The 17,221-nt window shown below is 43.2% G+C and overlaps 1 protein-coding gene across 1 annotated transcript in view; it reads left to right on the top strand.

Annotated features, from left to right (window-relative positions):
• Positions 1 to 13,684, top strand: part of FRAS1 (Fraser extracellular matrix complex subunit 1) — a 446,031-nt gene extending 432,347 nt beyond the window's left edge. The window contains exons 71-74 of the mRNA XM_036412793.2: positions 2,656 to 2,822; positions 6,409 to 6,614; positions 8,218 to 8,364; positions 9,856 to 13,684. Of these exons, the coding sequence (XP_036268686.1) occupies positions 2,656 to 2,822; positions 6,409 to 6,614; positions 8,218 to 8,364; positions 9,856 to 10,449 (1,114 nt within the window). The 3' untranslated portion in view covers positions 10,450 to 13,684. The remainder of the gene's footprint in view (positions 1 to 2,655; positions 2,823 to 6,408; positions 6,615 to 8,217; positions 8,365 to 9,855) is intronic.
• Positions 13,685 to 17,221: the final 3,537 nt, after the last annotated feature.

The following is a 17,221-nucleotide window of genomic DNA, read 5'->3' as shown; positions in this document are numbered from 1 at the left end:
TGGGACAATGTGTGTACATTTCCCTCATGGGTGTGTCGGAGTTCTAGTTCCCTGTGCCCTGGTGAAAGTGGCCAGGGAGGTCCTGGTGAGGTTGCAGGACTAATGAGTGTGTGTGGAAGAAGAGAGCTGGAAAGAGAGGAGGTGCTAGTTAGAGAAGTAAGGAGTTTGAAAATGAGATTTTGGAGGTGGTGCATAGTAGGACTGGGAAGTTATGGGTGTCTTCAGAGGACAAGCTCTTTGGAGGTGAGGACGTCAGGAACTGGGAGGCTGGGGTGTTAGAGGGTTCATCCATTTGGGAGCTGAAATCACCAAAGTGGATGGCAGGAGCGATGCTAGAGAGCACCATAGTCAGCCAAGTGTGGGAGGGGAGGTGACCAGGAAAGTGGTAGTTGGCTGCAATGAAGGGCAAACGTGAAATATGCTGGGGAATCTTACTTATATTAAGTTTTTAAATTGTGAGATGTTTTAGGTATTCAGAACACCATACATAGAACATATATAAAACCTCAAGAAATAGAACATTACCTGATGTGAATTGCAACTGCAAAGAATTGAATATCCCCTGGTCTGTGATGCTGATGATGAAATGAATTATAATAACTGCCAGTGATGTTAATGACGAGGTGTGGAGTGTGAACTAGGTGGTGGGCCTGCACTAAGCTCTTCATGTTTAATTCTCACAACAGTGATTCCCCACAAGATTGACCCTGTTTTTTCCATTTTGTAACAAATGGAGTCAAAGAAATAAAAAAAAGTAGAGCATTACCAGGACCTTTTAAATACCCTCAGTGCCCTTTCCAACTGTACTCCCTCAGGTAACAGCTAGCCTGAGGCTGTATTTCTCTTCCCTTGTTTTCATTTATGGTCACCTCATGCTTACTGTTGTGTGGTTTTACCTGGTATTTCTTTTTAACTCTATATAAAAATTTCAGCCCTGGCTAATATGGCTCAGTCAGTTGGTGGATCTTCAGGCACATACCCAGGTTGTGGGTTCCATCCTCAGTTGGGCCCCCTGCAGGAGGCAACCAATTGATGCTTCTGACATCGATGTTTTTTCTCTTTCTCTCTAAAAAATATAAATAAATAAATAAATAAATAAATAAATAAATAAACAAACTTCAGACCACATGAATTCTCTTTGCAGCTCCCCTCCCCCCCCCCCGGTGAATCATATGTTGATTCATAAGTGAATCTATGTTTGCGTTGGTTCATGTAGCTGTGGTTTGGTTTTCATTGCGTTAAGGTATTCATTGTAGGAATATCCCATAACTTATTTACCACTCTATTTGGTTTATAATTCCAGATTCTCTCTATTACATGTGTCTTTTAGTGTATATGGGGAAGAAGTCTTTCTCCAGGGTAGGTGCTGGATATGTGTGTGTGTGTGTGTGTGTGTGTGTGTGTGTGTGTGTGTGTTTTACAAGACAGGAATGCTTGTGTGAAAATGGCAAAAGGAGCAGAAAAGACACCAGCCTATATGCAGGCCCAGTGCTGTGTGGGTGAGGAAAGCTGCAGGGGAAGGTTGTTGCTGAGTATATTGAGGCTTCGAGTTGGAAATCCTTCCCCATTATTCCCAGAGTGACTTTCTCCCTGGGCCTCACCTGCTGTGGATCATCTCTATGGCTCTGTGTGGATGCAATAGAAGTGTAACACACAAGCAATCAAGACAGACTCAGGGAACTCAGGCTTAATTCAAAAGAATTGTGTTTCATATTATGCCTAATTTTGTGAGCTCTGTCAAACATTCTAACCTTATAAATCATCGTCATCATCACCATCGCGAGTCCGTTGTTCCTTCTACTTAATCAATAAAGATTTATTGGGTGTCCTATGTCTCTGGCACTATGTGGATTCTGATAATGCCACTATTAACAAGAACAAATGGTTTCCCTGAGTCAGGTATATGAGCTCTTAGTGCAACTAATGGTTATAGCAAAGCTGTTGAAGTAGGAACAACCCTGGCTTGTGTGGGTATCTCGTATACCCCAAGTTCCTTCTCCCACCCTTTCAAATCTATCCCCTGGAGCACCTTCGATAAAAGTAAGGAGTAGTCAGCTGAAACCGGTTTGGCTCAGTGGATAGAGCATCGGCCTGCGGACTGAAAGATCCTGGGTTCGATTCCAATCAAGGGCATGTACCTTGGTTGCAGGCACATCCCCAGTAGAGGGTGTGCAAGAGGCAGCTGATCGATGTCTCTCTCTCGTCGATGTTTCTAACTCTCTATCCCTCTCTCTTTCTCTCTGTAAAAAATCAATAAAATATATTTATTAAAAAAAAAAAGTAAGGAGTGGTCAGATGGGCTCTATTGGAAGAGTACAGCATTGAAATCATTGCGCATGCATTACTCTGTAACAAATATAGGTCTGGAGCTTGGCTAGCATTGAAGATACAATGGTGAGCAAATAGATATGGGCCATGAAGTAGATTTCAGTCATCTAGTGACACATTTCACCAAAATATTAAGCCATGACCAGTACTACAAAAGAAAGCCGATGAAGTTCCTCTCCTATACACATCTCCTTACTCAGTGAATATTTAACACCAGCAACAACACGCTCTTCACAATCCTGAGAAGGGTGGGGAGGGGAGTGCAGCCTCAAGGACCTTTGCAAAGTTGACCGGCTTCCAAGGAGCTCTTGTTTCTCCCACTTTTAGATTCCTGATACCCATCGCATTCCAGCAGACCAACCGCCCTGTGCCAGTCGTGTATTCTCTCAATACTGAGTTTCAGCTCTGCAATAATGAGAAAGTGTTTCTGATGGATCCCAACACATCTGATATGTCCCTTGCAGAAATGGATTACAAAGGAGCCTTCTCAAAAGGTGAGTTGTTCCCTTCACCTGCACAAAGAGACCGTGGCTGGAAGCGAGAAGTTTTCAAGTTAAGTCCCCGGACCAGCATCTCCGCTCATCAGCTTTCAGTCAACTTGCCAGGGAAGATTCCCTTGGGGAGGATGCCAGGGCAGACTGATTCCTAGAGTCAAAGGAACAGACCCGTGTTCTTCCTTTATGTCATTTCACAATCAGATCACATGTTTGGCAGTGTCGTTATTGGCAGTGTGGCACTGTGGGAAAGCACTGAGTGGTCTGAGTAGTAAGACTGGAGTTTTCTATCAGATTCTAACACACTGACTCTAGGCAGGTTGCTTTACCTCTCAGTTCCTCAGAGAGATTGCAACATAACCCTCACTGCCTGCCAGCTTCAAAGATATGCCAAACATATATGTGCTCTCCGTCATGCTTCCTCTGCTTGGAATGGTTCCTCTGCCCCCTCCTTACCCCACACATGGTTCCCTTGACTTTTCAAAAGGCGCTCTCTCTTTTTCTCTCTCTCTCCTCCTTTGGATCTCTACTTACATGTTCATCTTCTCAATAAGCCTTTCCCTGATCACACTAGGCAGCCTAACGTACATAGGCCTTCATAGTTTTCATTTTCACAGAACACTCTTCAGTTTTTATAGTACTTGTCACATTTTTAATATTTTATAATACATATTATTTCCCTATTTGTTGCCTATGTCTACCAGTAGACTGTAACTTGGTTGAGAACAGAGATTGTGATCCAATTTGCACAACATACCACCAGTGCCTGGGTGCTCAATAAATACTTGTTGAATTAATAAATTAATAAAACAAGATCTGCCTTTCCTCTCTCCATTACCCCTTCTGCCTTTTTCTTACTTTTAATCTTCTCCCCATAGCTGAGGTTTCTCTCTCATCCTAAAAACACATCCAAGTCTTGCCCTGAACAGGAAAAAAAAAAAAAAAAAAAATTCTCAACCTTACCTCCACTTCAAACCTTCTTTTCTTTTCTTTGAGGAACTTCCTGGGGCAGCGGTGAGCATACACTGTCTCCATGGCCTTTCTTCATGGGCAGTGCTCCGGCCACCCATTCCAGACTGGGTCTGTCACACACACACACACACACCCGCGCAGAACTCTCTTTTGTTGGTGACACTTGGCTTCCTTTGCACCAGCCTCACCAGACACGGTCTTGCCTGTCTGACCTCTCCTCACTCTCCTTCCCTGGGTCTCTGTTCTCTGCCCTGTGTGTGCTGTTGTCCCCATGTTCTTTGCTTGGCTGCTTCTGTTTTCATTTCAGTGCTACCTCTGGCCATCCCCGTGGCTTGTGCCATCTGTTTACTCTGAACCTGCTAGAGCTGTGGTTGGCAAACTGCGGCTCGCGAGCCATATGCGGTTCTTTGGCCCCTTGAGTGTGGCTCTTCCACAAAACACCACGGCCTGGGCGAGTCTATGTTGAAGAAGTGGCGTTAGAAGAAGTTTAAGTTTTAAAAATTTGGCTCTCAAAAGAAATTTCAATCGTTGTACTGTTGATATTTGGCTCTGTTGACTAATGAGTTTGCTGACCACCTGTGCTAGAGTCCTACTACTCCACAGCCATTTCACAAAAGCTGACCTTATTTCTGATCTCGCCTGAGCTTCATTCCTCACTTCCATGTGCAATCTGTCCACCACGCCTCTCCAGTGGATGTCTCTCAGACACCTAGCGATGCCTAGAGCTGGACTTACCTCCCTCTAAATATGCTTCTCCCCTATCCCCTGCCCCGCTGACAGCATCCCCATACTTGAGGTGCCCCAGGAAACAACCTCAGGGTTATCCTTCCCTTCTTCACCTCCTCATCCCATGCATCATTTAAAATGAATGGAATCCAACTCCTAGACATTGCTTGAATCCACCCCCTTGCCTCCCAGCTATAGTTTAGCTATCTATCACTAGAGCATTAAAATAGCCCTCATTTGATCTCTGTGACTCAAGTCTCTTAGGCTCCTCCATTCTGTTTTCTGAAGCCCAGATGTGTTGATATTATGTCCAGGCTTAAAACCTTCCCATGTTCCCTGTTATTTACATACTGAAGGCCAGAATCCTCAGCACCAGGAGTCTATCTTCACAGGAGTCTCTCTCCTCCAATCAAATCACACTGACTTACCACAGAGCAAATGCTCTGGACAAGTGTTTGGAGTCGGACAGATTTGTGCTCAACTTCTGTGCCTCATGTCACAGAGAGGAAAACTTGGATGAGTTTTTATTTTATTTTATTAATATGTTTTATTGATTTTTCACAGAGAGTAAGGGAGAGGGAGAGAAAGTTAGAAACATTGATGAGAGAGAAACATCAATCAGCTGCCTCCCACACACCCCCTACTGGGGATGTGCCCAAAACCAAGGTACATGACCTGGACCAGAATCAAACCTGGGACCCTTCTGTCCGCAGGCCGATGCTCTATCCACTGAGCCAAACCGGTCAGGGCTGGATGAGTTATTTTAAACAGGATAATCATTGAATCTATCTCTTTGGGCTCATGGGAGGATGTAAATAAGACAGTGTAGCTGAAGAACTTGTTGCCACGTCAGGCACTAAATGCCAGGGACTCATACCCTTCCGGCATTCAATATTTTGTACTGGAGTTTCTTTCCCCTAGAACAGCGTTTTTCAACCGCTGTTCCGTGGCACACTAGTGTGCCGCGAGATGTTGCCTGGTGTGCCGTAGGTGCAGACAAGACAAGAATTTTATAATTTTTCACTATTTTGTTTACTTAATATTTCATAATAAAGTAATTATAAAATACTTTCTTTGTGTTTATTTGATTCCTATTCAAGAGAATTACTTTATATATAGTCAATATAGGCACAGAGTTAAATTTTTTAACATTTTCTAATGGTGGTGTGCCTCGAGATTTTTTTCATGAAACAAGTGTGCCTTTGCCCAAAAAAGGTTGAAAAACACTGCCCTAGAATGCTCTACCTGCCTCTTCCTTCCATCTCAAATGCTCTTTCTGACAAACACCTACTCATGTTTCAGGATTATGCTCCAATATCCTTGTTATATCCTTCCATACCTCTCCCCAGGCAGATTTCTGTGCTTGTTTAACATCATGTACCTCCCTCTATTGTGGTTGACAACAGCATAGAGTTGTGGTGGTTAATAGTGTAGGCTGTAGAGCCAAAGAACCTTGACTTTGAATCCCACCCTCACCACTTCCTAGCTTTGTGACCTTCAACAAGTCACTTAACCACTCTGTGCCTCGATTTTCTCATTTGTGAAATTGTCAGTACTACATGAGTTCTTACGTGGGAAGGACTTAGTTCAGTATCCAGCATATAGTATAAGTTTGATAAATGTTAGCTATTTTAGCAATTATTAGCTATTATGACTGTTCTCTCAGCTATTATACATCTCACGCACCCTTTGTATCCCCTGCACATAAAAGAATGCTTGGCACACTTTAAATGCTTAATACATTTTGAATAAAAGAAGCATGTGGATTCAAAAAGCTCTTCATAGAAAGATATTTTTGTCTCTAAGAGAGTGTGTTAAATCCTTTTTTACCCTTGACATTTCTTTCTCTTTAAAGTCTGACCTAATTAATGCCTCTCAATCTTTCCAGGTCAAATCCTTTATGGCCGAGTACTTTGGAATCCAGAACAAAACCTTAATTCTGCTTACAAACTCCAGCTGGAGAAAGTCTATCTATGTACTGGCAAGGATGGCTATGTGCCTTTCTTTGATCCCACGGGGACAATCTACAATGAAGGGCCACAGTATGGATGCATTCAGCCAAACAAATACCTAAAACACAGATTCTTGCTGCTGGTATGTAACTGTTGATGTTAAAAAGATGACACTTGAGCCAAAACTGGTTTGGCTCAGTGGATAGAGTGTCGGCCTGCGGACTGAGAGGTCCCGGGTTTGATTCTGGTCAAGGGCATGTATATTGGTTGCGGGCACATCCCCAGTAGAGGGTGTGAAGGAAGCAGCTGGTTGATGTTCCTCTCTCATCGATGTTTCTAGCTCTCTATCTTTCTCCCTTCCTTTCTGTAAAAATCAATAAAATATATATATTTTTTTAAAAAGATGACACTTGAGTAGATTTTCTCAGCTCTGAATCCTATCTAGAGCTAGACCTAATAGAACTCTACTCTTTATGATTTTATATATTTGTGTGTATATTTATGTGTATAATTTGTTGCTTCTCTCTGATCAGCTGAATTCTAGTACATATCTGATAGTATGGTGGGTAACAGACAAGCTATTATTAATGTCCCAGGAAAAGGAAAGTCTAGCCCAGTGTTTCTCAAGGTGAGGTCCAGAGACCCTGAACATCCTCAGTACTCATTCAGGGAGTCCACAAGGTCAAAACTACATTCCTAACAGTATGATGACACTTGCCTTTTCCACACTCATTCCTTCATGAGTGTAGAGAGCATGAAAGGTTTATCGATATGATTTCAGATTCCACGTTGTAACTAATATTTTTTAAATTGCACTTATCAACTTATTGATAAAAGTTATTGATAAAAGCTATTAAAACATTCTTACCTTTAAACTGCATAGCTGTGTGAGATCATTTTCTTCATATACATCAGCCAAAACAACATAGCACAATTGACTGAATACAGGAGTTACGAGAATCTAGTTCTTTTCCAGAGATTTGCAAAAATATAAAGGAATACCAGCTCCTTTTTGGGAAGGTGGGGGTGAATATAGATATTTTCTCTAAAATATATATATATATATATATATATATATATATATATATATAATGTTAATATGTCATGGGTTTTGCTGAAACCGGTTTAGCTCAGTGGTAGAGCGTCGGTCTGTGGACTGAAAGGTCCTGGGTTCGATTCCGGTCAGGGGCATGTACATTGGTTGCAGGCACATCCCCAGTAGGGTGTGTGCAAGAGGCAGCTGGTCGATGTTTCTCTCTCATTGACATTTCTAGCTCTCTATCTCTCTCCCTTCCTCTCTGTAAAGAAATCAATAAAAAATACATTTTTTTAAAAATGTCATGGGTTTTTCACTGCCATTTTAAAACAAATTCATAAATAGTATTTTTTTTATTTTTCAGTGTTAATTTTAATACAATAAATACTGATAGATACAAACCACATAAACAAGAGACTTTTGGGGTCCTTGATGTTTAAGTGTATAAAGGTTTCTGAGACCACATAGCTTGAGAGTTATTTGCCTGGACACGCCGCTCTCTGTGTATTGAGATCAGAGGCCACCAGGTGTCCTCCCTGGAAGAGGGGGTGGTGCCCAGAGGCGACCCCAGGAGAGGGCTTCTGCTTCTCTCCTGACCCCAGCCCAAGGCAGGGGAAGAGGCCCTTTCTCTTCCCAGTGCCTGCTGCTTGCCAGTCCAGTGGTCCCCTCTTTCTAACTCTCTTTCTCTTTTTTTCTCCTGAAAACCCAGGACCGCAGTCAGCCAGAGGTAACCGATAGGTACTTCCACGACGTGCCCTTTGAGGCCCACTTTGCTTCCGAGTTGCCTGATCTCCACGTGGTCAGCAGCATGCCAGGCGTGGATGGGTTTACTCTGAAAGTTGATGCGCTCTATAAGGTGAGTGCGATAAGAAGAGAAGCAAAGGACCACGGCCACTTTAAAGATTGCAAAAGGAAGACATATCATCTGTGGACTGTCAGTTTCTTTGTACAGCATCTAGCAAGTCCTTTTTATTGTTGTTAAGCTTATCATTCACCCCAGATTTTTAACATTTACCCCCAATATGACAAATTAATGGTAAAAATTATTTAATTTGCATATAGTCTCTTGTGTATTGGGTGCCTACCATATCCTAGTTTTTCCTAATTATTCTTTACATTGCCTGCCTTCTGGGCTCTATTTTTACAAGCATGTGGAAAACATTTAACAAAATCATAAACATAATACAATAATTTAGAATGGCAATAATAAGTAATATTTGATAAGAAAAAGTACTCTTAAGTCCCAGTAATAAACAAGAACTTCCAAGATCAAATTCCACTTTTTTTTGTCTCCAAATAGTAATCTATGACCTTAGGTTTTAGAACTATTATCAGTCTTTGGAGGTTAGTTCAAAATCATGGAGGGTGTCAATGGGGCCAGATGACATGGCAATAAAATACTTGATGGTATAACCGCTCAGGGGATGTCCAGAGAATATTCAGATTTAGCAAATTTTTGTCAAGTATCTGCTTCTTATGCACAGAGTAGATATTTAGTGAATAAAGTATCTGCTTCTTATGCACAGAGTAGGTATTTAATGAATATTTGTTGAATGACTATTTTAGCTAACATTCATTATTAAGTAGTAAATTAGCATAACAACAATTAAAGGTCCCTTGGATTTAAAATGGTTATTGATACTGTTACTTGTCTATAATCAAGGAAGACCAACAAACATAAGCATTTACCAGCTACAGAGAAATAAATTCTTAGCACTATTCTATACACAGATAGACAAAGAGAAAAAGAATGTGAATAGCTGGACCAGCATCACCCTAATTTAGAAATAAAATGGAATCCATAAACTCCATCATATTTGGTTGAATTCTCTAATGGTAAACACCAACCATTGCAAATGCCTTTCTTGAAATGCATCACTTGCATTTATCTATCGAGCTAAATAGTGACAACTGTCTTTTTTTTTTTTAAGGCATTATATGTGTACATAATGGTAATTTAAAGTAGGAGTTGGTCAAAATCTAAGTTCAAACATACATTGGAGGTCTGACTATATACTAAGTCAGTATTATATAACTAGTTGATGATTAGTTTAGATAAGCAATTCAATTTGTGTGAATTAAATTACCATTTTTTTTCTCAAACCAAAAATCAAAATGTATAGTCTTAACATAGCTTTATCCTGATCTATTTATTTGTTAAATGAAAAATCTTAGGTATGAAAATTAAATCATGTTTATTTCACATTTATTAAGCATGTAAAATTATATAAGCTTTGTTGGGACTGGCCTGGAAAATCTTGGTTGTTGTACCGTTTCCTTTTGTCAGAGGTCGTCTGTGGGCAGCAATGACATGCTCGGTTTGTCTCCCGTTTTCCTCCTCCTGCAGGTGGAAGCAGGACACCAGTGGTACCTCCAGGTCATCTACATCATTGGCCCAGACAGCCTGTCGGGGCCCCGGGTCCAGCGCTCTCTCGCAGCCCCTCTGAGGCGCCACCGAAGGGACCTGATGGACCCCAGTGGCCGGCTGGCCCTTGCCGACTCCCTCATCTACGACAATGAAGGGGACCAAGTCAAGAATGGCACCAACATGAAGTCCCTCACTCTGGACATGCAGGAGCCCGTGGTAGCCGCCTCTCTGTCCCAGACGGGGGCGTCTATCGGCAGTGCGCTCGCTGCTATCATGCTTCTGCTCCTGGTGTTCTTGGTGGCTTGTTTCGTCACCAGGAAGTGCCAGAAGCAGAGGAAGGAACCGCCCATGGAGGACATTGTGGAGGAATACCCTCTGAACACCAAGGTGGAGGTGCCCAAGAGGAGCCCCGACAGGGTGGAGAAGAACGTGAGCAGACAGTACTGCACCGTGCGGAACGTCAACATCCTGAGCCACGCTGAGGGGGCGTACGTGTTCAAAGGTGCTAAAGTGAAAAAACTGAATCTGGAAGTCAGAGTTCACAACAACTTACAAGACGGAACAGAAGTTTAAGGGAGGAGACCCATGTGTATTTTTTTCTAAAAATCATTTTTTTATAAAACGGGAGAAATACTGGTATTTTTATAATCTTGCAGAGGAAAAGGGAAAACTAATAGCTTTGAGCAGGGGAAGGTACACATCACTTGCATCCACTCACAACTGAGCTACCTCATGCGACAGAGAACCACTAGGACTCCCAGAGGATTGGAGTCGCTGTTTCTGTGGATCCCTTTAGTAGTCTCGGTAGCCACAGCTGCTCCTGGAAGGCTGATCTCCTAAAGCAAGTGTGTTAGAGTTAGGACAGGAGGTAGACGTTTAGGTTAGACTCTCAATTCCAATAATTATAGGCTGTTGCTGTTCCTTGTGATTATGCCTTTATCCTAGTGGTTGGCAAACTCATTCGTCAACAAAGCGGCAAACCGCAGCTCATGAGCCGTATGTGGCTCTCAAGCTGCAGTTTGCCCACCACTGGGTTAGCTGATGCAGTTCCGAGGACCGGGGGATGGACAGTGGCAGATCTCAGAAAGTGGCCTTCAGGGCCTCTGGTCTCCTCCCCCACTTCCAGCTTTCTTCTACTTGGGCTTCGCCTGGGCCTCTGGACAACAGAGTTCAAATTGCTGACACCCAGATTCCATTCAAAATTCTGCTAATCAGCACAATGTTGTATTTCTCATTGCATCCACTGGACAGCCTGCACGCACTCCGTGGCCTCTAATTGCACTTTGCCATTTCCAAAGTCCTTTTCACCCGGGGGTTCAAAGTGCTCCATTACAGGAGAAACCTCGGGCATGGCGGGAGGGGGGGACTGAAACCTACAGAAAAGGAGGGCCTGGCAAGCACCTCGGAACACATCATTGGCGCACTGCACCCTAGTCCCAGGGAGATGTCCCTGTGCCCGACTAGGTGATGCTGCATCAAGGACATGGCAGGACCCCTTTCTGTCAAAGGATGCTACAACACAAGGTCACTGCACATGACCTTTTTCTACATCGCCATGGATGCTTTAAAAACCTACCACATTTCCTGCTACCCCAGGCTTTGCCTAGTCCAGTGATAGACAAGCCCATGTGCTTTGCTCGCTGTGGGGTGTTTGTTGTGCTAGGATTTCAGGAAAGTGAGCGACTCATTTGAATAAAGCAAATTAGGATAAAGCCCAGGCCAGAGTGGAATCAGTGAATAGATGCCTACTAATATAACACAGCAGATAAAGCACTAGTACTCACAGCAGATAAAGGCACCATTCCTGGTACCGTACGTATTTCAGGGATTTCTCTTCGTGGGGGTTCTTTCCTGGTAGCTCAGGCACTTATTTTTACCATATCAGCACATGACAAGGCCATAAACACATGGCTTTTAAATGATTTAGTGTTCAAATAGCAACGACTTTGCACATTGCGTACACACTGCTTGCTTTTGTGCTTCTTTTTGGTGCTTGCCGTATTGCAAAACCATAAGCATGCAGGTCTTCAACTGGAGACACCATTTCATTATTCTCTTCCTGATGCATGGCACACCATAATCACTGAACAAATGACCCAAGCCCTTTGGAACATTCCAGACTGGGAACACTTCGGTACTAAAAGATAGAAAGAATGAACTCGGAAAGGTTTTTGGCACCTCTACCAGATTCCAAGCTCCTTGAGAGTAGGACCTGTGTGAGCCATGACTTTGGTTATTGAGCAGTGCCTTGCATATAACAAGCACTCCGGAAATATTTGTTGAGTGAACAGTTGACTGGTGTCATAGGTGATTTATAGAGAAATACATTTAGAAATGGGAGGGAAGAGGGTGTGGTGGCAATATCACAAGGGAAAGTAGAGAGAAAAGCAAAAACTGACTTCTCCTTGGATTATGAAATAATCTCATTGGAACAAAGCACAAAGAAGCACCAGTTTACGTAAACATGAATCTGGCCATGGTCTTAAGGAGGACTAAACAGACAAGTTGTAATAGTGCATTAGCAGGAGGTGAGACTGTCCTTGGTCTCCAGAGCAGGACATTTAGAGGAATGTCTGACTTAGCATGTCGAGATGAATGTAGTGTTTTCATGATAGGATGAACTGAGAGAGCCCAGAGCCGGAAACGCTAGCCTGACTGGTCTGGTGCCACTTGAGACACCAGACAATTTGGGGCAGAATTTATGTACCCACCTCACAAATCCAGCATTGGTGTTTCATGGCTCCCTGCTCACCATAGGGGCAGACTCTTCTAACAACCTAGAGGGCTCATGCTAATTCTTCAGGGACAGGAAGCCAGTCATGTGAAGAGCAACTTTGACATGGTCCTTTATTTATAGTTCCTCGTGCCAGTTGCTTACACATTAAAGCAACATCTTTCCATTTGCTCAAATATTCGTCTTGCTCATCCTCTCTATTGCTACCACATGGGACACGTGCATGGGGAGAGGGCAGGCAGTTGGCAGGATGAAGCTAGTTGGAAAGCGCTGGACACTGAGATCTCTGCGGGCCCCTAGCAGCCTCCACGGAGGAGGTCTTGCATGACGGGCAGTGTCCTGTGAAGACCTTGAGGTAGCGAATCGTCTGTGTGAAGAGAAGCCCTTGGAATAGTCCTGCCTTCCTTCCTCTCAGCCTTTCCTCCCACCACATACACGTTCCTGAATGAGGTGCTTCTCTAGTGGATGACACATTACATGGAAAGTGTTAAGAGATGTGAACTTGAGATTGACTTCTTTGATACAGAAATTTTTTATTTCGTTTATGTTTTATATTTTATTTAGGGATCAGATCATTTGGTGACTGATGTGGGATTATACTTCAGTCAAAATCCTGCTTTCTGTTCCTGACTTGCTCACTAAAGCCTCGTGTGTGTTTACTAACTTCTCATAGCATGCCTTCAGGTAAGAAGGAACAAAGCCCCTCGGGGGCTGCTATTTGCTGTCACACACTGGCTGGCTGTGGAGGTTAAAAGAAAGCTTTTTCCTGCCTGCATTGTCCCCGGGCCTCCTGGAGGCCTCCCACAGTCTCATTGGTGGATGGGAAATCATAGTAGAATATGTTTGCACAGCCTTCTGACATTCAGGCTCGGTGTCCTATAAGGATTCTTGTGATTCTTGGATACTGCGCTCCTGCTCAGACTGAGTAAAATATTTGTGGTGCTGTCAACCCGATTTCTTGACTCTCAAATGATTTTTGTATTTCCAATACCAATTTGTGTGTTATGAATTTCTGATCTCTTCAATAGCATATGTCATTATATAAATTTGTATTAATAAAACAGTCTGGTTGCATTTTTTTTTTTTTTTTTTTTGCTATGTTCATTTTAGATTATTCATCTCATAAGACCTTGCCCTTGAGATGGAGAAATCCTTTTGCGGCAAAGTTTTTTGGAAAAAGTCCCTCTGAAGGGGTTGAATTTGAGACACATACTAACTGCTAAGAGCATGCTGGAGAATTACACATCTCCAGATAATCATAGCTCTTTTCTTGCAATCAGTTGCAACCCGGGGCAAAGAGGAATCCTTAAAATCTCCATGTGCGATACAATAAGATGATTATTCACACTATGTTACCATCAAACTTTCTCAGGGCTGTGATCTAGTCTGAGAATGGCTATGAGCTCTTATGCACACACAAAGGTTCATTAAGTGTCCATAACACCCAGGAGATGACCAAAGCACCAAATAATAGTTTATTGGCCTATGAAGGGGAAAATGGCAGAGTCCAAATGGGACTATGCCCAGGCAGTCTTATCATTCTGCAAGCATGTGCATTTGTGTGCCTCCCCCCGTGTGGAATTGTTTTATATGAAAAAAACAAAAATATTGCCAAGGATGGTGATCAGGAGGCCTCTGTTGGCACCTTTTTATGGTACATTAGCAAACTCAGCAAGACTTGAGGAAGAATGTTTTTATAAAATCTGGGAAAGGAACCACAATCAAGCCTAGGATTTCCTTAGGTGCTGCCAGGACTTACCTTGAGTTTTACTTCCTCACAATTTCCTGTGATTGTCCCATGCCTCACAGCAGGCTTTAAGCCATGGGGTGCATTTCTCTGGGGTCCAGGGAGAAGCTGTGTCAAACATTAATCTATGAATTGTTAGGTATGGCTATGAAAATGCTCCCTAAGACCTGAGATTTCATAGCTATAATATTTGGAAAACTTGGGAGTAAGTGGCAGAAAACAAGTTCTTATATAAATTCAAAAGCCACATGCAGCTCTTTGGCCTCTTGAGTGTGGCTCTTCTACAAATACCACGGCCTGGGAGAGTCTATTTTGAAGAATTGGCTTTAGAAGAAGTTTAAGTTTAAAAAATTTGGCTCTCAAAAGGAATTTCAATCGTTGTACTATTGATATTTGGCTCTGTTGACTAATGAGTTTGCCAACCACTGCCTTAAGGTAATATAATATATATAAAAATCCAGGGTCTGTAGGGACCGAAGGCTCAACCAAATGTGAGGCTGCTTCCACAACAGGCTCTGGTGGGACTGGTGAGCTGGTTGAACTGCTGACATCTCAGGAAGAGAGCAACGGCTACCATGGCTGCTGGTGAGAGGGGGAGAGAGAGAGAGAGAGAGAGAGAGAGAGAGAGAGAGAGAGAGAGAGAGAGAGCGCGCGCGAAGCAGCCTCGAGGCTGCAGATCAGACCCTGCTTCTCTCTCTCTGTCTCTGTCTCTGCCTCACCAGCAGTCACACCTTTCTCTCTCTTAGAGATCAGCAGTTCAGCCTGCAGCCTGGGGGGATATTAATCAGCCCTGCCTTTCTGATCAGGCCCAGAGATAGGTCCAGAGACACTGACTGGCATAGAAATTGACCAATCAGAACCAAATCTGGGTGAACTGTGAAAACAGAACTTAAGGTGGAGGCTGAAGAGAGGTTTTAATGGCAACAGCTGTTTGAGGTAAGGCGTAAGAAAGTATTATAGTTCAATTTTTTAATGACTGGTTTGGCAGCATAGTGCATATGGCTGGCTATCAGTCCAGATATAGGGATTATGTATTTTTTCTGCCAAGAACATCTCCTCCTGATGAAAAAAGCCCCCAGTCCCCCCATTTAAGCAATCTTATCCTTTATAATCAATTCCTACTAATAAAAGGGTAATATGCTAATTAGAGCAGGTCAACCAGCCATCTTCTGAACATCCAACTTACTTCAGGACAAAGCCATAGTGGTGGGGGCCAAGACAAAGGCAGTTAGGAGCAGATCAGGTCAGCAGGGGAGGGCAGTTGGGGTCAAGATCAGGCCAGCAGGGGAGAGCTGTTAGGGGTGATCAGGGAGGCAGGCAGAGAAGTTAGGGGTGATTAGACAGGCAGGCAGGTGAGTGGTTAGGAGCCAGTGGTCTCATATTGCCAGAGGGATGTCCAACTGCTGGTTTATGCCTGATCCCTGTGGGGTCCCCGATTGAAAAGGGTGCAGGCTAGGCTGAGGGAATCCTCTCCCCATACACAAATTTCATGCACCAGGATGAAATTAGTGTGTGTGTGTGTATGTGTGTGTGTGTGTGTGTGTGTGTGTGTGTGTGTGTGTATTCACTTCTTTACATTCTTTACCCCATTCAGTTCCTGTAACCACCTAAGACATGGTTCTTGGTGACTGTCCTGGATAATTTTTCTTGAAAATTTCACATGAATCCGGGATTTCAAATCTTTGCCAAAGACCCTCATAAGCACAAATTGGTGTTGCTTAATAGTAGTCCAAAGCTCCTATAACTTGGATTCAATGCGTGTCATTAAAAATTTCAGTCACTTGATTACTACAACAAAATAGACCAAGATTGCAACTCTCTAAAAAAAAATCTAGCAAATATTATTCCTGGGCTCATTTGGTTTAAGGCCATTAAGTTCTAAGACCAGTAAGTTATAAAAGTTTACTAGAATCCTACTCTCTGGGACAACTTTCATAAATTGTTAAAAACCAATTTCAAGCCAAAACTGGTTTGGCTCAGTGGACAGAGCTTCGGCCTGCGGACTGAAGGGTTCCGAGTTCGGTTTCGGTCTGGGGCATGTGCCTTGGTTGTGGGCACATCCCCAGTAGAGGGTGTGTGGGAGGCAGCTGATCGATGATTCTCTCTCATTGATGTTTCTAGCTCTCTGTCCCTCTATCTTCCTCTCTGTAAAGAATCAATAAAATATATATTTTAAAAATTTTTCAAGATGTCTCCCTTAAACATCCCATTAAAGAGTGTGTCCAAAATGAACACGCATGTGATAACAGTGACTCCCGAAAGTCCCATGCTGCTTATTCTGTTTGTCTCCATAGGCATTCTCTGCCTTGTTTATGCTCCAGGAAACTCTTTCCAAACTGCTTCTCCAAGGCTCCTCTGCCCCTTGGCTTCTGGCTGAGATGGGCCAAATGATGGGAGAGAAGTTGGGATGTGTCTGTTCCTCCCCACTGCTTAGCTGTGGTTCTGATGGTGCCTGCAGCCTGCCCAGGCCACAGTCCAGTTCTCAACGGCTCTAAGACTGTCCTTCCCGTGTCCAGGAAGGCTAACAGCCTCTTTTGATTTCAGCCTGTTCCTAGTCCTTGGGGTTTCATCACCACCTATTACTCATTTCCTTCTGGATATCTAGTTCTAGTACTTCCTGGTGTGTGGCATACAACCTGTGGAAGTTACCATATTGAGCTAGTGAGTAAGCATGAAGTAAGTGCATTACTCAGTGTCTGGCATAAGTCATCGCTCTCGGTAAATATCCCCTTTCTGCCCCATGCTCATCCTAGAAGTATCCAGAATGAGGTGGGGCTTCATCTATTGCAGTGATCTCTACATGGGAGTCAGGAATTAGAATGGAAAACGGAAGACAGAACATGGTCATATCTTCTCTTGGTAGA

The sequence above is a fragment of the Pipistrellus kuhlii genome, unplaced genomic scaffold (assembly GCF_014108245.1).
Source record: "Pipistrellus kuhlii isolate mPipKuh1 unplaced genomic scaffold, mPipKuh1.p scaffold_m20_p_1, whole genome shotgun sequence".
NCBI classification, from domain to species: Eukaryota; Metazoa; Chordata; class Mammalia; order Chiroptera; family Vespertilionidae; genus Pipistrellus; species Pipistrellus kuhlii.
Note: the sequence above shows the minus strand (reverse complement) of the source record. Positions and strands in the feature narration are given on the sequence as shown.